General features: G+C 42.9%; 2 protein-coding genes across 4 annotated transcripts; one reads left to right on the top strand and one right to left on the bottom strand.

Moving 5' to 3' along the window:
* The first annotated feature begins 2,040 nt into the window (after positions 1-2,040).
* On the top strand, positions 2,041-25,131 carry Glut4ef (Glucose transporter 4 enhancer factor). The gene is made up of 6 exons (XM_064076085.1): positions 2,041-3,250; positions 8,455-8,627; positions 9,635-9,759; positions 9,971-10,158; positions 19,989-20,089; positions 23,690-25,131. Exons 1-6 carry the CDS (start codon positions 2,861-2,863, stop codon positions 24,054-24,056), a joined length of 1,344 nt encoding a protein of 447 aa, XP_063932155.1. The 5' UTR covers positions 2,041-2,860; the 3' UTR covers positions 24,057-25,131.
* LOC135144088 (DNA primase large subunit-like) lies at positions 15,595-26,771 on the bottom strand. Of its 3 annotated transcripts, XR_010282966.1 has the most exons (3): positions 25,392-26,771; positions 16,496-16,583; positions 15,595-15,950 (listed from the first exon to the last, which is right to left on the bottom strand). XR_010282966.1 is itself a non-coding variant. In XM_064076086.1 (2 exons), the coding sequence occupies exon 1, from the start codon at positions 26,702-26,704 to the stop codon at positions 25,433-25,435; it is 1,272 nt and encodes a 423-aa protein (XP_063932156.1). In that variant the 5' UTR covers positions 26,705-26,771; the 3' UTR covers positions 20,341-20,972; positions 25,392-25,432. The 3 variants fall into 3 exon arrangements, 2 of the variants coding, with proteins under 2 accessions (XP_063932156.1, XP_063932157.1); XM_064076086.1 differs by lacking the exons at positions 15,595-15,950; positions 16,496-16,583 and adding an exon at positions 20,341-20,972; XM_064076087.1 differs by lacking the exons at positions 15,595-15,950; positions 16,496-16,583 and adding an exon at positions 25,138-25,330.
* Positions 26,772-26,817: the final 46 nt, after the last annotated feature.

The raw sequence follows: 26,817 nt of genomic DNA, 5'->3' as shown, positions 1-26,817 counted from the left end.
TCGACCTTGCTGCCCCGTTTCCGAGCCTTTGACGATCGAAACTAATCATCTGGCAGAATTTTATCGAACTTCCAAACCCGCAAGCCTCGTCCTGGAATTAGAACATAAACCAACTTTTTTCAATAGGGAAGACAAGCGCCTCAAAGTTCTGATGTCATGATGATCAAACCGGGCAGATTGTGACCCAAATGACGTGCTCGCCAATTCGTGCGTCCCAAAAATTTATTATTTATTCGCGTCGAGACTCGGTTATTTTGATAATTGGGTCGGACCCGAGCGACCATATGTGTTCATGACTCGGATCCTGCATTATGGGTTGGAACCAGGATATTGTTATCTCCTATTGTGCGGTGTCCTTGTGCGTGCCGACCTTGTTCGGTTGCAAATTCGCTCCGAACGAAATTATCTGCGAGATTGCCGAGCGTAAGTCAAGATTAGAGAAGTTCTCGTGCAAACGTTTGCTTGCTTTTCGCGATTTCGGCAGCCCGGCTTAATGGCAGACGGACTAGTTTAGCAAGCAAGGAGCGCTTTGTAAATTGAGCAACCCGCTCGAAATGTCTCCGGTGACATTTCAAGCCTTTACAAATCAATAGTGTTGGTGGACTCGTGAATGACATTTACACAAGCCAGATGAAAAACGCGTTAGCGAGTTGCTCTGGAAACTGAAAGCTGAACGCTATTGTTCAACTTTCGATGATTGAAATTTATGGCGGTGTTACGAGCGGTGTAGATTGTAGATAACAGCGTAGATGGCACAAATACTATGGCTTGGAAAATCTAAATACAGAGAGTGGAGTGTCTATAAATTACCGGCCAAGGACATTTTACATAACATCGCCACGCCGCTCTGTTTACTTGCTTTATTTCAATTTCGCTTTTTTGCACTGAAACTGTTATGGCGAGCGCTGCTCCGGCGCTCTGAAACCGTTTTCGACAAGTTCGCAAACAGTTTTCATAAATAAATCATATTTTATCGCCTGACAAATACTGTAATACAATTTGAGGATCGCGATACCGTATTACAAGCTAATTCAACTTAAACATATCTTCAACAATACAAGTAGGTAATAATCAAATAAAAAAATTGGAGATCAAGTTACGCAAACCTGATGAAAACGAGGTGGTAGTTAATTAATCGGTAAGTTATAAAATTTTAATAAAAGTAATATATTTCAAGGTGCACAAAACTTCTGTGAACGATCATGCATTTAAATCAGATAAATCAGATATGTCCTGAATTAAATTGACAACCAATTCTACGAGTATATACAGGAGATTTGACAAACATACTAGTCTCAGATTTTGCAAAATAAAATCTAGCAGTTTGTCTTCAATTTAACTTTAACTGAGGTACCAGGATACTGAAAAGGGGGTAGCAGTAAATTTTCACTAAATGACATTCACCTGAATTCTAAAGAATCAACGCTCGTTATTTTACTTGAAACGTTAACATTAAAATTGGAAAATGTGTCTGGTCCGGAGAAGTCTACGCGTTCTTGCCTAACCCGTTTTGCGATATTGCAGTGGTGACATTACTCTGTTAAGTATTCACAACATTACCTTGTCCTAACCCCAAGTTTGCAAACATGTAAATAAATTTTAGCGTTTTACACCTCAAGGACTGTTTTATAAAAACAAAGTTGTAGCTAAAATAAATGCCTAATTAAAATAGCGGAGCAGCGGACTAAATTATGCAGAATGAAATCGCATTTTTACACGAAACTTTCAATATTTGTGTTAGTTTAGTGTGTTTTCGCGTTTTCTAAGTGCGTACGTAACAGACGTTTCCGAAATTCGGCAAGACGTCATCCGGGAGTCATCCTCTCCGGAAACGCGTGACGTCACCTCGGGAAATGAGTAAATGAATCTTTATTGCGAGTACGCCCCACGCCGGGATCGTCCGGTGAGTACGGCGGGACGCGACCCCGCAAGGGTGAGGCCGCAAAAAGGGAAGGCCCCGACTTTGTCCCCGAGCCTTTGTTCCGCCAAACTATCTCGCCGGATTGCTACACGAGGCAATAAAAGTTATCTCGAGTACTTCCATTATTAACAGTGCATGTCTCTGGCCGCCGATTGTTCTCTCCCATATGCACGACTCCCGCTGACGTCACGATACGTGCGTGCCGGCCGGCTCATTACCGTTGGCTTCCTACACGTGCAGTAAAAATAAAATAGGCCGACAGTTACGATATTTAGCGCGAGTGCGTGTCGCTGCGGAAAATCGGTGTCCGAGTACCGTTCCACGGCGTACCGTTACCGATTTCGCGCAAAAACGGCCCCCGAGCTCGGCCAATTAAACTCGCCGAATTTTCGCCAAATTGCTGCAATTGCAATAAAGCCGGGCCGGAATTCTTTCGAGTCGGAGAGAGAGCCGCTCGGATCGGACTTCGTGACCTTTCCCCCACCGTCCGCTTAGCCAATCGCCGTATGTAGGTCACGCCGCGCGGCCAATCGCCAGGCGCGCGCTGCGTCACGTGGTTTTGTTGTTATCATCAGCTGTGGCCGGGCCGCTATGTGCGCGTGGCCCGAGTTCCGCCCCGCCCCCGTCGCCCGTCTCGGTCGCACCGCCGCCGACTGAGCGCGACGGAGCCACCGCCGCCCGGCGCGCGCGATCAGCTGTTGTTACGCTAGCCGGCCGGCACCAGTCGGCATTCAACTGTTTACAGTGACGCTGCCTTGATCCTCGCGCCGTGCCATTCTTGTTTTGAGTATGTGTATTTACGACCAAGTGATCGAGTTCGGACGCAACGTTTCGGTCGAGTGCTTCAGCCATCATCAGGAGTCGGTCCAGCGGGTGTTGGTCAGGCGGCTGTACTTCATCGATGACTCTGTTTTGTGAACTTTGAGCGACTCCGCGGATATGTCGACGGGAAAGAGACTGGCGAAGCGCTCCATCATCGGGACGCGGGTGTGCGCTCCGGGCGAGGACGGGAAGTACTATTCGGGGGTGATCCAGGCGGTCAAGACCCCGGCCAATTTCGTCGAGAACAACAACTGCATCAATCTCACGCCCAACACGAGATACACGGTACGGTTCGACTCACGACAGGGCAACTTGGGCCGCACCACGGCTGAATTCTTCGAGGTCGACCTCATCGGGCCCGGCTTCCAGTCCGTGCTGGGCCTGGAGCTGGTGGCGGAGCAGAAGTGCTACGTCACCTTCAACGGCCGCGAGGTCGCCGGGGAGGTCTGCGCCCACAACCCGGAGCTGGACGAGGTCATCATCAGGATACACCCCCCGGGCTCCGAGGTAAGCCACCCCCACCCCTTCCAGATCCCTTTTTACGGCTCTCTCTCTCCCTTCCTCAACTAGTGGTCGCTCCTTTTCGGTCCCGACAGAGCTGCCCTTATTTTTTCAACAGCAGGATCCGACTTCGAAACTCTTCTTAACGCCTTTTAATCTCCCAGAAACGTTGCTGGAGCCTCGGAAGCTCCAAACCGGCAACTTTTCTCTCTCGACCTGTCAGAAACTACTAAAAAAGGGCCACCGGAGGCTCCGTCTCTCCTCCGCTCCAACGGTCGTCCTCATTTCGCAGTAGCGAGAACGGCAACGTCTTCGCCTTCGCAGCTCCGAGCCCCCTTCAAAATCCATACCCGGCGCCCCGACCCGGCTCTTGTTAGTGCGTATCGCGTTTTGGCGGTGCGGCTCGCTCCGGGAATCAGCTGGATTCCTCCGGTCCTCGCTCGGCATATTGCTTGGTCGGCTGTAATCCGTTCTGTGTTGGGCTACGGGCGCGTGGAGCGCATGCACGGAAATCCCCCCGCCCGCCGGTATTAATAATTGCATCCTTGTGACGTCACTCGTATAAACAACTCGCTCACGGTCGATTTTTTCAGCGCCGAAAATAATAAGCGAGTGTGGAGGAGGGGGGAGGAGTGCGTATTTCCCGAGATGAGCAGAACTTGTTACGGCCCGAGGGCAGAAAAGAGCTCGCTTACGGTTATTGGCCGGTTTCAGGTTGCGGGATTGCGGCCGTTTAGGGTCAAAGTTTTCTAAAACTGCGGCGGATCGGGGACAATGGGTTCGGGCTGACCTCGGGCTTGCCGTAGGTGACGACGTCGGAATGGGCCGTAATGGGAAACCGCAGAGAAGCGCTGGCGGTAATTAATCTCCGCTGGAAAGGTATGGCGTGATGGCGGCGAGTTATGCAAACGCGATTTGCTTTGTTGCTTGGGCTCGGAAGTGGTCGGCGGCGGGTTTTGGGCGAAAAACTGGTACTTATTAAGTCGTGTAACATTTTTTGTCACTTTCACTTTCACTAAAAGCCTCAATTCATTATTCCTAATGGTTTTGTTATTGAAAAGTAAATATTGCAAAAGTGAGCGATCTTTCGACGCAGATACGTAACCGCGAAATCCACAAACCGTGGAAGAAGGAGAGAAAGAGCCGGTCGATATTTTCGAATGAAATATTGGACTTTACTGATATAAAGTTGAAATGTCGCGATAATATTAAACGCGCTTTCAAAATGCTAACGCGACATATGCAAATTTCGTCATAATGCCGCATTTTTGGCACAATGTCAACGTGTTGCTATAAAAACAAAAATTTCGACACAGATTTACAGGAGAACGGCTCGAACGAACGATCAGCGCTCAAACAAAAAACTTCTCAAAACATTTCGACTTTCCTCAAACTCAAAAATTCCTCGCCGAGTCTTTCATCAACAAACACAAAACCTGTTAAAATCTCGCGTACACGTTAAACACATCAACGCCATCAAAACCCTTCCAAAATCTTCACACCGCCCACTCGACGACTTTTTCCTTTCCCGGCCTCTATCAATTCGCCCATCGCTGCATAATTCAACCGCCGTCGCAACATCTCCATGACGCAACCCCATTGAAAACCTCCACTGTCAGCATAAATTTTCGCAAACAGCGAACTAGGCCACGACATTGACAGCATTACGTTAAAATCCACATTTTCCCAATCTCATCATCGGCACACGTTCACTCTCGTTTCCCATACAAAAGCCGGACCATCACTTTCCAATGACGCAAGCCGGTGGGTTTCTTCGTCGTGCTTGTGCCAAAGCGCTCCGCCGCCCCATATTCACGCGGCCCGCCGCCTGCCCCAGAAACCCGGGAGCGGCATCGACCCGTGACCCACTTTTGGCGGGCACACGTGGTGCAAGTTCAGCAGCGTTATCGGCGGCCATATTTGTTTACCGCCGGCACACTGACACGGTTTATAATTGGCAACAACACGAGCTGTTGTTGTTGCAGCGGTGCCGGCGTTGGCGGCTACATGGATGTATTTAGCGTCGTGCAATTCGCATTACACAACTGATCCAAGGACGGATGAGTGAGAGTCGGAGAGAGTCGCTGACACTTATCGCATGGGGCAAAAGGCGCTTCCGGCTTTAGATAGGGAGTGAGGCCGGGGGTCGGCGTGAGACCGCCGCGGTGCGCCGTTTATCGCAACGATCCAAAGCACACCTGCATCGTTTAAAAAAACGTTCTGTTTTGCCTCGTCGTAATCACGAGTGTGTGGATGTTTTTACGTGAGTTATGTAGTGTGTAGGACAAACAAAGAGGTCGAGAATCTGAAGTAAAGTAAACACGGTTGAATGCGTGAATGACACAATCCGACTTACAATAAACAGATAAGTGGCGCGGTAATGCCACAGGAACTGCTCGGATTAGCGGACTTGGCAGGTCATGGCAGCGATGAAGAGCTATTTGAATTTATATTGAGCATAAAAATTATGGTGATGGCGAGCATTAAAACACAATAAAATTACTCATATTTTCGACATTGTTGGGTTCGAATTTTTATTTACATGAGTGAATATTTATTTTATGATAATTACGAAAACAACTGACCGCAAAGCAATCGCGTTTAGGTAGAGGTCTAGAAAATGGTAATTGTGATAAATGTGTTTGCTCGCGGTTTAACTTTTAGCTATCGGGTCGATCTGGCCACAATAACTGGAACGATCAATTTTTAGATAGTTGGCCACAGCAAAATTTAAGTACTGATTTAATCGGCTAGGTAATATTACAATGCTTCTTATCCGGTGAGACCTAGTTCAGTTCGATATACTTTCATTTATACATTTTCCCGAATAATAAAAAACAAAAAAAAGAACAACAGGATAATTCAACAAGGATTCGCAAATTTGTATCAAACGCCACTTAGATATAGAGCTGTGGGTTTGCCGAGCCAGTTTGGGAAATTTCAAATCAGGTAGGTCGAGTTATATTTTAGGACGCTGGCGATTAACTAAATTATAATATGTCGTGAGCACGGTCTATTAATTCATTTTTTGTCAAGCTCGACTTGACAAGCCTACAGCTGTATAACTGTGCCTTTAGTGTAACAAAGGCACGTATTCGGCTGCGTGATTACTGTTGACCGCACTGTGTTAATTTCTTTAGTCCGTCGGGGGAAATGCAGAGTTTTTTTAGGATCAATTTCTTCGTATTTTCAATGTTTGGTTCAACAATGGCGATTTTGATTAAGCAAAATCAGTACTACTTTGTGACGGAATTACCTCAAAGAATCATCCGTTTATCAAAAGAGAAAAGTAAAACGTGTTTACGAAGGTGGATTGTTTGCCTTGATTTAAAGCAATTGTATTTAGTTACGTAACACACAAAAACACAGCTTTGGTAATATTGTGGTGGTACTACGCACAGTGCATGGATGTACTAATGCGATTGCTAAGTAGCGTACTACGCAATTTCTATGGTTCTCTCATTATATAAAATGGCAAATATTACCCAACACGTTTATCACTGTTATAGCAAAGCTCTCCCCAGTACAATAGCCCAACATATTACGAGCGTCCTCTCGCTGAATTCGCCTAAATTTAAAATAATTTCGAAAACATCACTTTGTGCACTGTTTATTTTTAGTACAGTGGGACTATTTTTAACTTCAAAAGCAAAAGAAATTCCACAATAACTTCATATTTTACACATTTTCTTTTGGTGGCGAAAAGTTCCACACGTCGTAAATGGTTGGTCGTCGAGTTGGTGGCCCATCATCACCTACCAAAATTCCAACAAATCGCTCCAATTGTCGCCCCTGCCGGTGCGCGACCCGCTCCCGTCCGCATTTTGTGAAAGTAAGAGGGAAAGTTGTGAAAGTCACATAGCCTTTGCCTCTCTAAACACGCGCCGCCGCAACAAGTGAAGTAATACGCAACCCAATTAGTTTTCCCTGAAAAAATCCCTCGTTGCGTAAGCGCCGTTTACCGCCTGTCGGCTTCCAACGGGAGCTCGAAAAATGGCTTACGAAACGTGCGCAAAGCCCGCCATTTCCACGAGCGGAGAGAGAAAGGTATCGCATAATCGACCTCAAGACAGGTTGCGCTTGCGAAACGTTTCTCAATCACAACGCTACGAGTACCACATTCACCGGCTGCGGCAACCCAATTAAAAGTGTGCCAAGTCGGTTTCTAAACCGTTTACCCGCACCGGCGTTTTCGCCGACTTGACATTTACGAAATTTCCGAGTCGGGCGGGCCTTGAGCGCGAAGTGGAATTCGGTGCCAAACATGGTCTAAGGTCCGTTTGGCGAGGTTCTGACCTTTCGGCGACCTTGCGATTCGCTCATTACCTGGATACCGAATCGAGCGCCAAGGTCGACAAAATGCAGGAATTTTTCCGCGACCTTTTCGCCGCAGTCGGCATGGCGACAAGCGACCTTTGCACCGCGGTGCGATTGCATTCGGCTCGTTTGTTGTAATGCGAGCAGATAATTTCATTGGGAATTCTTCGGTTATCTAGACCGGGACGTCGAAATGGCAATCACAACCAACTCTCAACCATAAAGTACATGATCAATCGTGAAGGTAACGAGAGGGTAAATCCAAAACAACCCATGGAAGCGGGTACTTTGTTATTCCCCGGGTCAAGGATTCGTTCGATTTCTTTGAAGGCTGTGACGTTGCCTCTACCGCCATTGTACCCGAGTCATCAGGTTGTCACAAAAAAAAAAACAGACTCATTGTTGTTTTTTCGATCCATCCTACAACATTTAAAGATGGACCCTTTACAACTTCTGAAAACAAACTCTTTTTGGTCTTTGTTTTCTTTATACGTTACCTTGCACTTGAATTTGGCTTTGTTTTTCTTTCATTCCACTTTCTTCTTTCACTTTTTCATTTTCTTTATTAATTTCTCGTTGCATACTTTTTTGCCAAGTCATTTATTCGCGTTCTAAATATCAACAATGCATTCAGTTTTTTATCCTCTTTTACACAAGCAACAAAAACAGGTTTCCTTTTAAAAAATACATGTGTAATTTTGATAGCGTCTCCTTAATTACTATCTGCGTAGTAGCTGCATGGAAGTGGATGATATTATTTTATGGAATGACATTTATTTTATAATAATCCTCTTAGATTATTTATCAGTAATTTTTTTTCGATTCGTACGTATTTTGAAACCGCTCGCTCACATAAACTAAGAAAACTCATGTAAACTTTTTCCTTGTTTCAGGCGCCGTTCGAGGTGCAGAAGCGGCTGGACGAGGTGCGGCTCCTGGAGTCGCGGAAGTCGGCCAGGTTGGCCGACGTGGACACAGATTTTGCCAGGTTGGCAGACATGGGTAGCGACAGGAAGCGGACGGCGTCCCACACCATTGATGTCCCGGCGCCCTCTCCGCATCTTGGGTATGTCTGGTCGAGGCCATTGTGCGACATTTGCATTTTGACATCGCTTCCTAATCGAAAACAAATTGGACATGCCTTGAATACCGAAACACGCAGCGCGGAGACAATGAGGAGTTCATGCGGTGATAAGCAATCGGCAGATAAACTTGTAAATATGAGAAGATGTTATCAGGAAGGACAAGTGCACGGGTGTTATAAATAGTCGCGAAATGTCGTCGTTTTTTCTTCCAAAGGTGTGGAATATCAGTTGATTGTGTTGTAGCTAGATAATTAACGTAGAACTAAAAATGAACTTGACACTCGATTCGTGTAATTGATCTATTTGACAGAAACGTTACGCAATGCTTTCCGTTTTTGACGATTGACAAAGGTATTTGAACGAACAGTTTCAGTTATCACGCGGTACTAGAGTCGCTGGGTTGTATGGGCAACCGAGATGGCCATTTTTGACTTGCGGAGTCAGTTAGTAGTCGGATCTGGTAAAAAAATCGTGAAAATCGCTTTTTCCAGCAACATTCCGCCGTGGCAATGAAAAAATCCGCTTTCACAAGTGAATCAGAAAATGCGGATAAGAGTATAAAAACCGCAGCCGTATTTTTCTTTTGTGTGTTGGTAATGACGCGCTAATGGCAGCCGTCGCACAGGCAATTACCGCGACCTTCACATTGATCTTTCTTTGTAATTTTGTGTTATTAGCGTAAATAATTTCCCCAAAAAAGAATCAGGTTTTTCCCCGGCAATTACGATTCGTCGATTCGTTTCGCGTCACTCGAACTTGCCCAAAAACTTCCCAGCGTTCTTATCACGAGCGCGTCACCAGCCAACCCCATTATTACCGACATACCGGAGATGACGTCACAACGAGATCGGATTTTCGTAATGCCGATTAGCTTATCGCTCGTCGAACTTGTTTACTCGGAGCCGTAATGGCCGTCATTAAACACCCATTTACAAAACGACCTCAAATTTCATTTTAATTAGTGAACAATTAAATGTCTCTGTCCCAGGTCCCGCAAGCGGCGGCCCAGCAGCAGCCAGGACGACAGCCCCAAAGACACCCAGATGGACGAGTGCAGCGCGGCGTTGGTCCTCATGAGCCTGTCGTGCTCCCCGCACTCGCCCAACCTCAACGGTAGGTCGCAACTCGAAGGCCCGGGGAGCTAAACCCTAAAGCGTCAGCTCGCGATAATGAACCCGAAAAAAGGCAACGCTTATCGTTGCAGCGCGTATCGAAACGAAACAGAAAGCGTGGCAACAAATATACCTTGCACTCGCACAAGGTAAAGTCCACGGCCAGGCATCCTCGCACGTGCCGCCTCCACTTCATGCAAATTTCCTTGCAGGTTTCCCGTGGTTGAGCACCTCGCCGGACAGCAGCATCGGCAGCAGCTCGGCGTCGTACCGCTCCACCCCGTCGCCGCCGCCGCGCGCCTACACGCCCCCGTTCGCCGCCCCGCTGTCCTCCAGCTCGGTGTCGGACGAGGGGATCGTCATGGACTACTACCCGGACGAGCTGCCCAGGAAGAAAAAGGTACAGCCATTGGTCACATTCGAGCCGGGGACATTTTTATACCGGCTGCCTTTCCAATTCATGCAATATTCACCGGTTCTGGTCTGCCTTCGCGATTGTTTTCTAATCGGGACCTTGAACGCTTTCTAATGATGTAAAACGAACGGTTTGCGCGGAATTTTGAGGAATTTTAAGGCTTTTTCGGGGCCTTGACATATGAATTTTGAGAGATGCTCGCGGTGCTCTGTAGGGCTTCCGGTTTGGCCCTGCGTCGTTGCGACGGACGATCTACGCGTGGGGACGGTTGCGTCATCGCTCCTTTCTCGATATGCTAAAGATGTTGCGAATTAATCGACGCGAGATACGCTGCAGGTAATGTGAGTAAATAATGAATAACTTCTTGTTGGTCGCTTGTTTACCGATTCGTCAAGGACGACGAATTTTCCTGTTGTTTTGGGTGTGTGTCATTAAATACGTATTAAAATGCTTGCAAACATGATAAAACTTGTTGCTGCTTGAAATAAACATAAATCTCCGGCTTGTTTTATTCTGTTTCCTTGGGATATCTCGATTTCCCGATTTTTTTCGCGGAGATTTAATCGGCCGCTCTCGTTTATATTATTTGTGATTAATCGTTTCCCTTTCCTGCGGACAGTGTTTGTACAAACGATACGTGATGGCGACATTGTTTAATAAATCAAGTCAGCCCTTTATAAATAATATGCAGGATGTCCTCACGCTCCGAAAATAAATTTGTGTCAATATTACTTGAAAAACGGTTTTCACTGTAAACGCACGAGATTTGTGTTTTGCTGAAGCCACCGCGAACAGTAAATACGGCCGTGATTCGGATAACATTTCATTCTGTTTCATGAGTTAGAACTATTTCCGCCTTATAGGGGATCTTTTGACACACGGTCTATTCATGCTGCAACGGACCCCAGGAAAAATTTAAGTAACATTAATTTAGGCAAAATTTTGTGATGACATGATTAATTTTTTGCCAGGGAAGAAACTGAATTTTTTTTATTAACAATTTATAATGCTTAAAACGTCGGCGAGGTTTCAGAGCATCCAGCTTAGCAGTCTCAATGTTCGATTGAAAAATGTTATAGAATTTTGATTTTTTTTTCAAAAATTTGAACATCTAGGCTAAAAACTCAACACGAATTCGTAACCTACATGTGCAAGTTATTGTACAAAATTTAAGTAATATTTACTAATGTAAATTTTGTAGATGACGTCATCCTGTTTTGGTGGGGATGATTAACAAAATTTTGATTAGCGTTTTATCCTCTACACGATATTCCTAATACACACGGTGCCGTAGTCTCGAAGTAGTAGTCTAATAAAAATCCAGGCGGACGGACGGACGGAAAGAAAGAAACGGGAGACCTATTTTTTCGTAGTCTAGGGACCATGAAACATGGAGAAAAGAGAAAAGTAACCAGTCGGCCTCGATTACAATACTTCCTTAGCTTACGCTCAGGAAGTAAAAATCATCCTGTACATAGTTGTGATAAGTTAATAATGTGCTTCGTCTCCTAAACTAAAAACTATAATTGGAGGGAGATATTACCGGAGGGTATCGATCTTCACCGATTTTCCTTATTAGCTATTTATTCTCGGCCCACGCACCCGTCCAAAGCCAAATCGTCCCCGACCCCATAAAAAATGGACCCGTCAAGTTGACGGGTGACGCAGGCTCCTCTCTCGCGGGAGCCTCGTCAAAAACCCGAGTTGAAATGACGTCCACCGTTAATAGACTTGTCTTTGCGCTCCGACCGTCAGTTTACCTTCCAATTAACCAAATTAGCAAAACCCATCTAACCTCCCTCTAACCAGCGCGACCTTGTCCTCCGCAAACAATGCATTTTTCGCATTCGCGGCCGTCAATCGCCTTTGTCCGAGGCAAACAAAGACCGGCTTATCACGATCCAATCCGCGATAAGCCCAATCAGCTGTTGCCCCCTTATCGGGCCGCTCGGCGTCAAGGTCGCGTCACGTACCCCCGGTCAACAACCCGCGCCCCGGATGGCGAATCGAGTCAGCGACCTTGGAGAAAGCGAAGAACAAGATCAGTTTCAAAATTTAGAAACTCGTTGCATAAACGCCGTTTCGCGACGCACACAGCGGCGACCTTGGCGGCGACACGTGCGGTGCGCGCACGCCGGGCCGGCTATGCGATTGCGAATTTGTCACCTCTGCATCCTTGGCTGTCAATTTGACAGCGATTGACGTAACAACAATGGCGCTGCCAATTAACCTCGACGTAAATAGTTTCGTCCTTGTTGATATCAGCATCAGCGTTGGTAGCCGGCCGGCGCTGCACCTACCGTCACGCAATTACGTAATCTGGTCGATGGAGAACAAAGGCGGTGCTCGAAAAACAAACGCGAAGGCGGTTTCTGCGACCACTTTCACCCAACAGGAAATTCGACGGTTTGCTTAGAAATCGGACGACAGATGGACGCTGGGCTCTTCACGCTTTCTAGACGGCTATTTCGTCGGCTTGGAATTGTCCTGGCTGAGATTACGCGATGGTGCGGTGGAGTTACGCGAAAATTGCAACCAGGACGGCCATGACACGGATTTTCTGAGGATTGCAGGCTGGGGGCGGGGAAGGGACGAAGAAATGGGGGCGGTGATAAGGCGAAAAAGCGAGGAGTGATAACGGAAACGGGCAAAAAGAGAGAGATTACGGGGCAGGGAGGCCGGAAGTATAGTAGAAGGAATCGATTTTGGCAGCGAAGGTCGTGAAAGTAGGATGTGTGGGGCGGGAGAAGGAACGCGACCAACAACTAAGGCTAATTGCTAGATTTATACCATGTGTACTGCTAAACTGAAGTGCACCCACATGGACATGGTCAAGCTATTTATGTCAAATCAAAAAATGTTTACTTCAATGAAGGATTGAGTTTTCTGGCAAACGAATTGAAACGGATCTTCATCATTTTTGCAGTTACTCTCTAATCGTATACGAAAGCATACGGTGAAAACTACCGAAACGTGCAAGACTTGAAATTACTAACAGTCCATTGAAGAAAGGAACGTCACTGGCACAAGAACGATGAGACACCATCAAAGTCATACACAGCTGCGACAAAAAAGGTTAATGTTGACTTAACCAGCAAGAATTCTTTCCAATAATGCATCGAGAACAATAAGATTTGTTTACAATGACGTGCCGTATTGACGTAAATCGTAACATGTAACGGAAAATATAACCTCAATTACCATACAACTTTGTGAATAAAATTATAGAAGGAAAATCGCAACGAAAATTGATGAAAATATTTATCTCGACTGAATGCGTAAGTAATGTAAGTTACATTTTGCCGTAGAGCACGTGACGTCACATGTAGCATTGTCAGCACAGGCAGCACTGCTCCTAGTGCAATTTTTGTATTCTACGATGTATTCTAAGATACGTAAAATTTGTCGAAATGGATGGGATCTAAAAAAAAAAAATTGGAAATTAAAAGATAATAACGTGGTAAATAAAAATAAAAATAGATAGAGCCACAAAAATATATTATAATGTACTTTAGGCAAAGAAAAACCTGCATAAGATCCAGAGTTGTTTACGAAAGTATATCTTTAGAGGGTTGGCTAAGGATAGAACATCTCGATTGCGGACAAGGCATTGTTATTATTGATATAATTGGGAATGGTCTTATTACATCTAAAATGAATGGATTTTATTGTTTTTGGTAGCAAATGACGACAATATTGTGCAAGAGATGTTATTTACTCTGAAACAGAAATTTATTACGCATTTACTTCAATTCATTTATAAACATGAAAAATAAAAAATTCTGGTATCCCCAGTTAATACGTTAAAATCTTTATTGGTTTTTACAATATCAAATACTACTATCAAATCTGCAATATTAACTTGTATTGGTTTTCTTTTGATTGTCCAACAGTTGACTTTGAAGGGTTTTGTGAAGAATCCTAGAAGTAACATAGTGTGTACTTCAAATTTTTTCATTACGTCAAATGAATACGTAGTTCTCTTCTACATAATCTTTCACATAATATATAATAATAAGCGAACAATTTCCTTACGAATTTTAATTTACCTGTCCTAATCTAATCCAAATTTGGATTTTTTCCATTGCAATAAAAAAAGTTGTAATTGAAAATAGGCGAAATAACTGACGACTGAGTTTTTTAACGAACTTAAAATATTTTGAAACATCCTACTTGTGACGTCACACGAAACCCGGTCGGTAGAGGCTTGAATTAGCTTGAATTGATAATAGATGGCTTTCAAGTGAGTGAAAAATAAAGACAGTTGGGGAATGTTTTTTTAATTTTTTTGTGGTATAAGTAAAATTATTTGGATTACGATCAAATGTCACTCATGACGAAAAGACACTTCTTGACTATAACAATGGTGAAAAACTGACGTCATGTTAACATGATAAAATAAGTTAAAGGAACGTCATCTATCTTAATGACGCAATTTGTATTTGCGAAAAACATACTTAAGTTGTCACGCGACAGTATTGCATTTTACGCAATGAAACGACACATTTTCCTATCAATGTTTTTCCTCTAAGCTGTCAAGAGTAATTCATAGATATAGTAAATCTAGATTGATAGCAGTATTGATCTGATTTTTAAATAAAAGTAGTTTATATATACATTATTTTCAAGTTGAAAAACGCATTTTTCGTTTCGTAGACAAAATTTCAGGTTCATGGTTGCCAACACTTCAGTTAACAAAGCAGCAAACGTCATTGCTATATAATAGCTACAAAAATGATCACAGCTGATATAACAGCAACTCGAATCTTTCCCAATGCATAAAGAACAACAAAATTCGCTGAAAATGACGTCAGCCGTACGAACTCACATAAATCGAAAACAAAGCGGAAAACACGACCCTAATTACATATTTTATGAAAAAAAAAAAAATCCGTCTACGTTTTTCTGCTTAAACTGTTTGTTCTTGGATAACAATAGTTACCACTTGTGTGAGTCATAGTCATAGCTCACTACTGGGCCTTCCGATGGCTCGAGTTTTGTGGTCATTGGTCATCTGCTTCCGCAGGTTTACTGATAAGGTGTGATATGTATTATTAATGATTACGAAAAAAATCCGGTCGATTAAATGTGACGGTACGTAGATTTTTGTCTAAGTGAATGCGGTGTCGTATTCATTCGCCACGATGTCATTAAAAAGGCTGAAAAATGCTACAGACTGCGAATAGAAATGCGAACTTGAGTACTATTTGCACAGACAGGACCACAGTTGCTATACCAACGGAGTTAAGGACCCCAGCTGATCGATATTACAAAAAAACGTAATTTTAGGTTGGCAGTACTGCACAAATTACATCCCACACAACACTCAACTTAATAATATAAATTTTGACATGCATACATCTGGGAAAGGACATGCGACAAAAAGAGGAATCAATATCCATACTTTATTTGTTCGTGCGTAATTATAATAATTAAAGTGGTTTTTTTTTCGGAAAGAATTATTTACACAGAATTTTCTTTATGTGTGAAGCACAACCCACATAAAAAAAATCCCCGAATAACTGGTAGGAAAAACTATAAACGTAACATCTTCATTCTGCGTAGAACACACCTGTCGTGATTTGTGGATTTGTAAAATGTACTTCTTTTGTCATTGGATGAAATAAAAAGGATTTCTAGTTTCTTTGTATGGTTATCGATAGGCAAGACAACGCCAAGACGAAAGCCTGTTCTGATGAGCCATATGTAGCACCTTCACACATGGAAAATCCCACTCAGCACCCCATACACATATCTTTAATGCGTTATTTATATCTCTTTTTCTACCGCCCACGTTTTTTGGTTTTCTAATAGAGCTATTAACGCACGCAAATGACGTCACAACAGTTCGTTAATAGCCGAAAGGCGTTCTTTAATAGATCTGGTGTAATTTAGATCGGTAAGATTGGTAGCAATGACGAGAAATGTCAGGTGAATGTCACTGGCAAATCTAAACTTAAAATTTCTCATGTTTCCCGACGCGTAACTTCTTCGCAAGACATTTTAACCAATTTTAAATTACAAAAACTCGAATTGGTTCGAATTACAATTGTTGTTGTGAAAATTAGAACCTCAAATATTTCGTGGTTAGTGTCAGACCGACCCATCACCAACCACGACAAAAGTCCCCAGATTAAAAAAAATGCAAATTTCAATTAAATTTTGGGAAAAAACGTGTGCGGTAGAAAAAATAGTATAAATAACTCGTTCATAAGGCCATTGAGGCACTCATCCTTTATATAACTCGCGGCTTCGCCGCTCGTTCTATAAACTTGGATTCGTGCCTCAATATTTGCCTTATGAAACTCGTTCTTTAATATACTATTATGATGAGGGATTCATCTTCAAGTAATATTATTGTGCGTCTTGATAAAATTACCTCCCAAATTGTGCGCTATTTTTTCCGTGCCCTGGAATTATAGGAATGTATTAGAAATAAGGGAATTCTGTGGAATTCGGAGGATTTTTTGGGGAATTCTAGGGTAACGGGATTGGTCAAAAACTCTTTCAAAAATCAAAATTTATTTTTGGTGACTATATTCTTCAACGGATACAGCCCGTAGCAATCTAATAACACTCGTTGGAATTTGCTAAATAGTAACAACAACGTAGTAGTTGATAAAAATTTTTGTGGAATTACATTTACGTTGCAGTAATCCCACCGGATTTATCAGTCATTCTTCAAAATTGAAGCTAACGAAACTACGCCCGAAACGGTCGGGGGAATCCGAACCGCTTTGGAATATGTAGTTCGGAACGGGAATTCCATTATTCCGGCCAGTTTAAAAAGTGACAACCCGTCGCTTTGGCATGATCGACTCCTGCAGCGGCGTCACGCCACAACTTATTGCACATCGGCCGACCTTGAAGCCTCAAGCTGCACCGACGCCACAACATCGATGACGTCGCCTCTTGTCGTGAATTACCATACAATAACACCAGCACATCTCTTTATCTGTTGTTTTTGGGTCGCATCTCCCCGGCAAACATGTCAAAAGCATGCACGTCGTCGTCACGTGTCGCCAATTGTCATTTTTCGTTCTTCGTTTTTCGAACGTTGGCAGTGCGTGTCCCTGGTCAGGTGCATGACCGAGAGCACACGTGGGGCGCTCCGCCGGGCCCTATTGCGATGTAAACATTGCGAGGGCAACGGCCTCAGTCCTCCAGATCTCCGCCCCCCTCCGCGCTCCGCCGTCCCATCTTCTTTGTCCGCACGTCACATCTTTCGGACTCATCAAATATACATACTGATTGATCGTGATTAAAGTACGACGCAGATCGGGGTCGAGGGGGCAAAATTGCATTTTGTGACCCCGAGATATGGGCCTGCTTGCTGAGGTTTCGTCAGCCTTCTTGCAGAGGCGTAGTATCGGCGAGATAGTGGGGCGCCGGCAGGAAAGGGAAACGAACTTCAATTTCGACGGTTGACCTTTACCGTTACTTCGCGTATTGTGAACTTGATGGGCAATGACTTGTGAGGCTGCTGCTGGAATAATTTCGACGGTGGGTTGGTTACGCGCTGTGGGCAAGGTTAACTCGCCATGGAATCCGAGGGATACACGTAACTCGAGAAAATCAGAGCTCACACCCACGGTACGAATTTTTCATGGATTTCTATAGATTTCACAGTTCAGATGAGCAGTTTTGAGTTTAGGTCGATCCGGTTGTAAATCCCGGCGCCACGTGAACACAGTTTTGCCACCCTAAACACATTAAATTTTATGGGCGTGTAATTGGCGTGCAGGTTGTAAATAGTTGGAAAACTATTTTATACTGTTGATGGAGTTGTTTGTTTCGAGCGGTCTATGGAAATGAGGTATAAAAGGGACCGTAATGTTGTTTTTGTTGTTGTGGGGCAATTTTTTTCTACTGCCAACACAATACTGTGCGACAATGAACAAAGCCAAGTTTACAACACACAATGACAGTAGTTTAATAAAAAAAAAAGCTCGCACATCTTTCTAAGGGATCTAACTAATTAAATTACTCGCGGAAACACCTCCAGTTTCGCCGGAAATGAAGCCAGTTTTCGTTCCATAAACGGGACTACTCAATACATTTTTTTGTCGAAAATAGTAGAAAAGATATCATTTCGTGGAAATTCGATAACAAGTCATGTCACGCAAAATAAACGTATCAACAGTGGCTACAAGCGTGCGATTTTCGCACTTCGTGAGCTCCGAAATTCGATTACCCACGCAACCCCCCACATGACGTCATGGCTTAATCACCGGCTTCGCCGCCTCGATTAATTCCAGCGCGTGGGCGGTGGTTCCCCGAAAATCCGGCAGCTCTCATCCCACCCCCGTTCGCCGCCTCTGCACTCGTCGCATTCGTCAACCCCGAGCTCCAAGAAAGCGTCTCTTCCAAACAAAGGAAACCCCAACGATAGAGAAAGATGTCGTAGGCCAGGGCTTTGTGTTGGTGCTGTCCTTCTTCCCCGCATCGAACCTGTGACGTCCGCAATATGGCGGCGGCGATCGATGTGTTTATAGACATTGCCACGTGCAGCCCTGAACGCAGTAAAGGACAAGGCTTTAAGGATCAAAGTCGGTCGAATCCTTTGTCCTTGGCCTGCACTGCATCACCGGCGTAAATAGCGGACAAAGGCGCTGCAAATATTTTGATAATTTTGACGTTTTCGACCGCAACGATGGTGATGGACACCTGTTTTGTTGTGGTTGCGTCGATCGATAAGTTTCGACTTCCTGGAAGCGAGGCGAGTTACAGGAAGAGGACTCGGCTCGAGGGAGGAGGTTTGTATTAATTATGACGGGTGTTTTGTTGCTTTATTGCGGGTTTTCGTCGGAACTAGTCACGGTTTTGCGCTCGCTGGATTTAATTATGCGATTGGATTTTATTCAGGATTCCCCCGCCGAATTTTGCATATTGTGGGCATAATGTGGTCATTGTTTTCGGATTTCTCGGTGCGTATTACCCCCACCGAGACTGTTACATTATTTAGTGTTTAAAAATGGAAATTCCGGCGAACAGGTGAGGATGGAAGGAAGGGAAATTGAGAGGAATTGATTTTCGATGGTGCGCGAAGGGAGGTTGATGGTCGGTTTGTTCCTAAAAATATTACACTACTTGGTATTGGTGACGCTAACACGAAAGCGACAGGCAGCGTTTTCGGAATAAGGACAGTTTTTTTCTACTCTCTCAACTGGGCTAGCTATATTTCTAGTTACAAAATGCTAAAACGAAATGTAAACTATTATTCACGTTTATTAAATGGAACTTCTGTCTAATTTATAAACCATAAAAATATATATATGCTGCTTTAAGTTAACTGACACTCTGAAACCCAGGTGACAATAAACTTTGTCGAAAAAATTAGAGGCTTATTTTATAATTTTTGAGATCTTTCATGTAGCAAAAAAATGTTGCTAGTAGTTTAGGTTGTTTTTTGTACAATATGAGGAAAAAAGACCCCAAGTGAAGATTTTTCGTTGAGCTTTTGGAGGTTCCTCCAAAAAAGACAATAGTAAATTTTCAGATCTTTAAACTTTTCAAATTTTTATGCACGTTCAAATTGGATTTCTAAACGTTTCATATTTGCCACACGTAAGTATAAATATATGTCTCTATTACTTTGAGCGATGACAGGTGGCCAAAGTTAAATATACCCCAAAATAAACCAGGGGTGGCATATAGAGGGTGCATTATTCCGCTACCTGTTGCCACCATAAAACCTCATTGTCCCCGTTCCTAACCACCAGGTAATATTTCCAGTAATTACACCCCCGCAGCGCAACCCGTTTGCCAACCCCCGGTTTTCCTCTGCAAGTAATAATTACCTCTCTTTGTTACAGAACGTCACCCGTATTGTGTTCCAATGCACATGGCCTAGCTGCCTAAAAATAACGAACACCTGTGAATCCATCGAGGCCCACGTCAGGAACGACCACCTCAAGTAAGTCCACAAAAAATTCTTTTTTGCCGCTGTAACCCCCGTTGACCTCGGCAGCCCTCGACGAAGCCAGACAAGCATGAATAAAATTCCATCGTTTTTGCCTTCCCTCCTGTAGTGTGTTTGGCAGAGTATAAGAGAGACGACAGCTCCAACTTCGAGCGAAAACCACCCTTAACGACCAACTTACACCATCAAATCAAAATAATAAAAATACGCAAATCCGTTATTATTTTTTTTTGAAAAAAATATAATGAAAACAAAATAGATTCTTTATTTAAAACTTGTCACATACCCAACTTCAACTTTTTTCGTGACACAGCCACAATTACACAAATTTAGATTTCGCACCCACTTTCCTCTCGGCCCACTTTAAAAGTCTTGCACCGAATACAATTATCGCCTCTGCGCTCTCGTTGATAAGGGTCACAGTCGAGATCGGTCTCTCTGTCATCGGTATCGTCTCTCCTTTACTTGTTGTTTACACGCTGTGTGGCGCCGCCTGGCAGTGGTTCTCCCAACCAATTTCGATTACGTGCGCTTAAAATAACGGAATAATTAGCCGGGTTTCATGGTCGGAGCGGAATCTTAACGGTCCAAGGCTGCCCAGCAGCCTTGCTTGCTTAAATTCGCGAGTTTCGGAGCTGTTCCGATCGGCCTTGGCGGTAATAACAGGAGCGAAGGAGTATTATTAGCTGTCATCCTGTGCCAGAGCGGCTTTGGCAAGCGCGTTGTTGATTGTTAGGGATTCGGCGGGTCGTGGGTAGCTGTGCAAACAGCGAGGCGCAGCGGAGGCACTTGTTTTCGCAGAGCAGCGGCGTGCGGGATCGGTCGTCGAAGCGATCGAAAATCTCGCTGATATTGCGCCGAGGTTGAGTGGCGACATCTGTGGGATGAAGTGGACGATTAGAGTCAATAGAATCACCTTAACGTGTGAGTTCGACCTCTCTTGCGCTAGCATTGACACGAAAAAGCTAGCGTTTTATAGAAGGATCTGCTATAACTAATTATTAATTTAATTAAAACAGACGCGCCCTGAATTTCTTGTAATTTGAAAAATATGTTAATTAACTTTTTCATCCACTTGCACTTCAATTATGAATGTTGCGGCTGCCTGCTGTCGCGTGGCCCAATTTTTAAAGCGTGTAAATCAGGCTTGGTAATTTAACTGTCAAAATTTCACTTCGATGAAATTAAAATGGAAATATTGCATTATTTAATTGGGCAATTGGTTACGATGCAATTTATGGAGTTTACATTTTGACACATAAAAGAGTAGCTACTGATTCAGCAGGTAGCTAGAAAATAACTTTCAGGATATGTGGGTGGCTTTATTTTAAAAATATAATTAAAATAGGTTCTAGGAGATTTAAATCGTTGATTTACGATTTGAAATATTTGAGATTATTTTTAGGACAGTCTCTTCCTGTTTATGCTATGAATATACCCGCGATAAGTGAAAAACATAAAGGAAATCATAATGACAAAAGGCAGAAGCTACATTTTCACCGAACAGATTAGCTACACTTGTTACGGTATTTTTTATTGAAACCACTTTACTTTCTGTTCTTGGTTCACTAGTCATAATTTCGTCAAATAAAATCCGAATAGGTGTAGAAATTGCGAATAACTTCCAACGTTCAACCTCAGGAGTGCATAGCTGAACATTTGTTAATTATAATGAATTCACCAATAGAACCATTTTTTACATAGAAGAAAACATAGTCAGGTCTTATGAAAGTTACATCGGATACAGGCCAAGGTTATATATTTAGCAAAAACTTTATAACTACAGTCAAACAGATCCTTGTATGTCATTTTTAATGTTTTTTTTTTTTTAAGTAACTATTATGGACGAGTATAAGTATAGTTTTGGAAATGTCTTTCTACCCTATAAAATTTTATTGGCAATAATGAGACGGACAATAGTACAATAGCAAGACAACTTGAAGTTGTCGCGTGCCGGTAATCCCCAGATGTTAGAAAGCAGAATAATCCAGGTTCGGACAGGGCCCATTGTTACTCACGAACGAAAATGAGCATGAAGTATTTTATGAGTACAACTACCTGCTAAATGTTCTCCGACAAATTCGGGTGAACTGGTGTGCGCCATAAATATTTCTTACCATTGTCCTACTGTCCATCTCGTTATTGTCAATAAAATTTTATAGGGTAGAATGAAATTTCCAAAACTATACATACATATAGTCGTTGTTAGACTTGCAATAACTTATAGAATAAAAGTCAAAGCATTCTAAGTTTTTACAAGACATTTGCGCTATTTGGTCGCCAATCGGCGTAAGAATCGGTATTGCTAAATAATCTATTTGGTAAAATATAAATTGCTTTTATTATTGACACATTTCCGCATACGTATTAAACATGAAAGCAAAAAAGAAAATAAAAATGAGAATACCGTGAAAGTATTTTAATGAGAACTGCATTGCTCAACTAATGCACTTAAAGTAAAAACACAAAAACTTGTTCAACAACACAAATTAAACCTTTTTTGCATCTTTATCTTTTCCACGTGTAAACAAATTACCGAAAAGTAAATAAAAAGTCCGGTTTTTGTCACAGTCTGCCAAATGACAAGTTTAATAATTGATGCCAAAGTACATGCGAAATCGTCGACAATACGCCGGCGAATTAAATCGTCTGTCCCCAAAATGTTAAGAATGAGCAACGAAATACTTGATTGACCCTGACACGCTGGTAGTACAATTAAGTAATAAACTTCTACGCGCAAAATTACAATATTTTTTTATCTCCTTTCCAAGAAAGATTTACGCTGTTTGTTTACATTTTTTTTGCTTCCATTCGAAAATGTTATCGCGTGGCGCGCGATTACAGCGTATATTAAGCATAATCAATAGCCGTTTAGATACGTCAACACTACTTCCAGCACATTTCACACACCAACAGAAATAATAAAACTTCATTTGATCGCGATCATTCCGTAAAATTCGCCTTGGATTAGCGGCGCGCATCAAGGCCAGATATACTTTTCTCGTTCTTACAAGCCGCGAATTTTTACACAGCACAACCAGTTTTTGCGCATTTCTCTCACATATCTGGCATTGCAGCAGTTTCCTGTAAACATTCTCGCGAGTTATTGTTTATTATCTCCCCCCTCTGCACGCCACTGCCTTCGCGAATCCGCTACACGTGTACGCTTTCGAACATAAACAGTTTTATTAATGAGACCTTGCCGCTTTACTCCATTCACGGCTTATTTTTATCCGCACGTGCTCCTACCCGGTCTAGAGTCCTCTTGGAGGGAACTCGAAATTTTGCAACGGTTCCAATTGCTCCGAAGGTGGACTTAAATTAATTAAAGCAAACGCCGACCGCACAGAATGTTCCTATCGAATTTGGCATCCAAGCACAAGCAATCATACCAAGAATCAAAACAAAAATGACGGTCTCGATCATTTTTTACGAATAATGACGATTCGAGACCTGGATGGGTTCTTGTGACTCTAGTTAAGGTCGCCTTGATTTTTCCCCCCTAATACGAATAGATCTTGATCTGATTCAAAGCTCGAATCGGTCATTATCCATTTAAGTAATCAATTTGGCTAATGCGAGGATGACTTGCAGGGACCACGAGGTGCACCCCGGTGAAGAGGAGTTCTACTACACGGAGATCGAGCTGGGGCTGACCAGCCCGCCGCCCACCCTCTCGCACCGGGACATGGCGCGGCCACCCCACGAGGACCCCGACTACCAGCGGCAGCTCGTCGGCTCGTTCCGCCAGACGCTGTTGTCGGGCCCCACGCCCATCCCGCAGTCGCCGCACAAGCTGCTCAAGCTGTCGCCGCGCCCGCACAGCCCCAAGACGCCGGCGTCGCCGCGGCGGGTGCGCGGCGAGAACAAGAAGTGCCGCAAGGTGTACGGCATGGAGCACCGGGAGCAATGGTGCACGCAGTGCAAGTGGAAGAAGGCGTGCTCCAGGTTCGGCGACTGATCCAAGTGATCAAGGTGATCTCAAGTACAATGCTTCCCACGGACACGCTCGTGAAGTGCCGGGGAGATCTCAGCCAAAGTGCACCACGACGCGCTACTTTACCTTGAGGACTCGCTTTCGGTGTTAGATTCGAACTGTTGAGCGTGGAGGGGTTGTTGGGAATTTTGACGCCGGCGGAGCCTCCAACGGGTTGGGGCGGTCGTGTATGGCAGTCGTTGTAATTGTGGTACGCTGATGGATTTTATTGTGGGATCGGAGCGGCTGTACCAAAGAGGATTCTTTCATGCTTCGAGTTTGCTGCTTGTTACAATTTGAAGAACGCGGGGTTTCTGCGTTTGTTGTACCTTTTTACGACGTCATCAGTTTGTTTTGTTTGTCTTGATCTGTTGGAGTTCGTTGCGAGAGTAACTTATGGAGTTAGTCAAAATTCACTTAAATGTCTCCACCATATACCTGCCATAGTTTTAGGGGCTAGATGTTTTGCAAGTTGTGTATAACTACGTTCCCCAGACTGGTTTCGATCGGTGATTATTCAAATGGGTTAACAGATTGATTTGACCCGGGGAATCACGAATTCGGACCTATTCTGGGGAAGGTATGTGGTCGGTCCATGATTTCGGCGCCGGAGGGCGCTGCCACTCACTGCCCTGTACGTTTTGCTTGTACTTTGTATTTGTATTACGGAGATCTTTTTCGATTTTTATCTATTATAAGACGCAAGCGTGCACTTGTATCAAATCGTATAAACGTAGATTTACTCATTTCATTACCTCTAAAGTCTTTCATTTTTATTATTATTTTTTTGTTATTGTCATATTTACATTTATAGAGTATTTATATATACATAATATTATATTTTCAGAGTATTCATATATTGTAACGTTAAGTTGAAACCATTATTATCATGTTAAACCTTAACACATTACGTAGCAAGTAAGGTACATACACTTATATATTTAAAAAGATACATTATATTTACATTAGTTATCAAGTATATATTTAGAATTCATCCAGAAATCAACTTGTGAATATACATGAAATTTGTCAAATTTATTAATAAAGTACATTATATATTCTCCATTGTACTATTCAAGCACCATTCTTCAACATACAATATTTCAGGATTTTAAACAATAGAAAACAAACCTATTTATCATTCAACTTTAAATAAAACTTTTCGCCACTTAAACTTATGTTCAGAATGTATCCAAAAATGTGCGAACTACACACTGTTACGGTCGTTTACGAACTTTAGTGAAAAAATAACTTTTCCACTAAAACAACCTTACAACAATAAAAAAGAAAAAAAAACTTCAAACAAGAAAAAAGTTTTACCTTACTACATTATCAACTGTTGTTACTGAGTCATCACGAGATTAATCCTCATCACTCAGGACCAGGTCTTCAATGTCAACAATTGAACTACATGACTTGTCGTAGTATTTAACAGGGTGATCAATAACATCGTCGAGTTTACATCCACATACACTTTGAAAGTACGTCGTACACGCCGCCCTATATTGCTCTCTCTGTTTCAAACCTAAAATTTTTCTCACATCTTCGTCACAAACATCATCCTCTCTTAATCTCACGCTAAGAACACTCGCATCCCAATGTTTGAAAGGACATCCATGAACAAACCCACTTGGGACTGACTGTTCTAAAATTGTGTCACAACACTGAGCTTTATATTTAATCTTACTACCCACAGTTCCGTACTGATGCTTAAAAAAATAACTATATTCTTTCTGGAAGCATCTTTCTGACATTTTTTTCGTGAATTCGGTTTTCCACATTTTCAGGGCTTCTTCAAGGGAGAGGCCTAGTCCTTTTAAAAACAAACCATACTGCACACGTGAAAAGTGTTTCAAGTGGTGCTTCTTTTCCAGATTTTCATACTGGAATTTCATGCACAAGGGAAAATGTTCAACATTTTTTTTTAAATCACACAATTTGAATCTCCGCGAGGTTGTGTCACTATAAGGTTGGACTAGTTCGAATGTGTTTATAAGCATGTTCAGCTGATCACAGGTTGAGGGTAACATTTTTCTGCAATGGACTAGTGAAGATTGTAATTGTTTTTGGAGTTTCTCAGTCAACCAAAAGACTAATTTGTGTTCTGGGATGAAGATGAAGCCTTTGTACATAGGATATAAGCGGAGTTTTACTAATAAGGTCACTTCCGTAAAGTTAAACTTATACCAATTTTGGCCCCATAATTTCAAACTTGATTTTTCTGTCTCTGTTGCTGGCGTCAAATTCAAGTTGTTCTTTTTTATGAACTCCATTCTCTGATCGTGCGACATGTTATTAAATCGTGTTTTGAACCATCTGAGTTCGCATTTCATGAAGAACATTGGTTGTTGATTGCTGTATGCAATTTTCAATGTCCAGTGACTGAGGTAATCCAAATGACGCGCAAGTCGTACTTCGGCGTTATCTTCTACATCTAATAAATGTTTAAGCGGATTATCTCCAAGCTCCGATTTTAATTCGTCAACAGAAAGAGTTTCTTTGGTTTTCAAAATTTGATATAACCTCAAACGATAATATATCATTTCCGCTTGTTTGTAAAGCTGTTCTGCGCCTTGTGGGGTGTAACTATACAGACTAACATTAAATTGTAGGATACTGTCCATTTTTTTCATCAGACTGTGAAGAATTTGGAAAAAAAAACCGCCAACATTTACGCAATTTCAAATTTAAAGGAAAAAAAATGACATTTGAAATTTTTTGACAGTTGATATCTGACATTTGTCAA

Source organism: Zophobas morio, unplaced genomic scaffold (genome assembly GCF_036711695.1).
Source record: "Zophobas morio isolate AGI-343-1 ecotype UQ-CSIRO unplaced genomic scaffold, CSIRO_AGI_Zmor_V1 ptg000081l, whole genome shotgun sequence".
Classification (NCBI taxonomy): domain Eukaryota; kingdom Metazoa; phylum Arthropoda; class Insecta; order Coleoptera; family Tenebrionidae; genus Zophobas; species Zophobas morio.
This window is presented reverse-complemented; position numbering and strand designations above follow the sequence as displayed.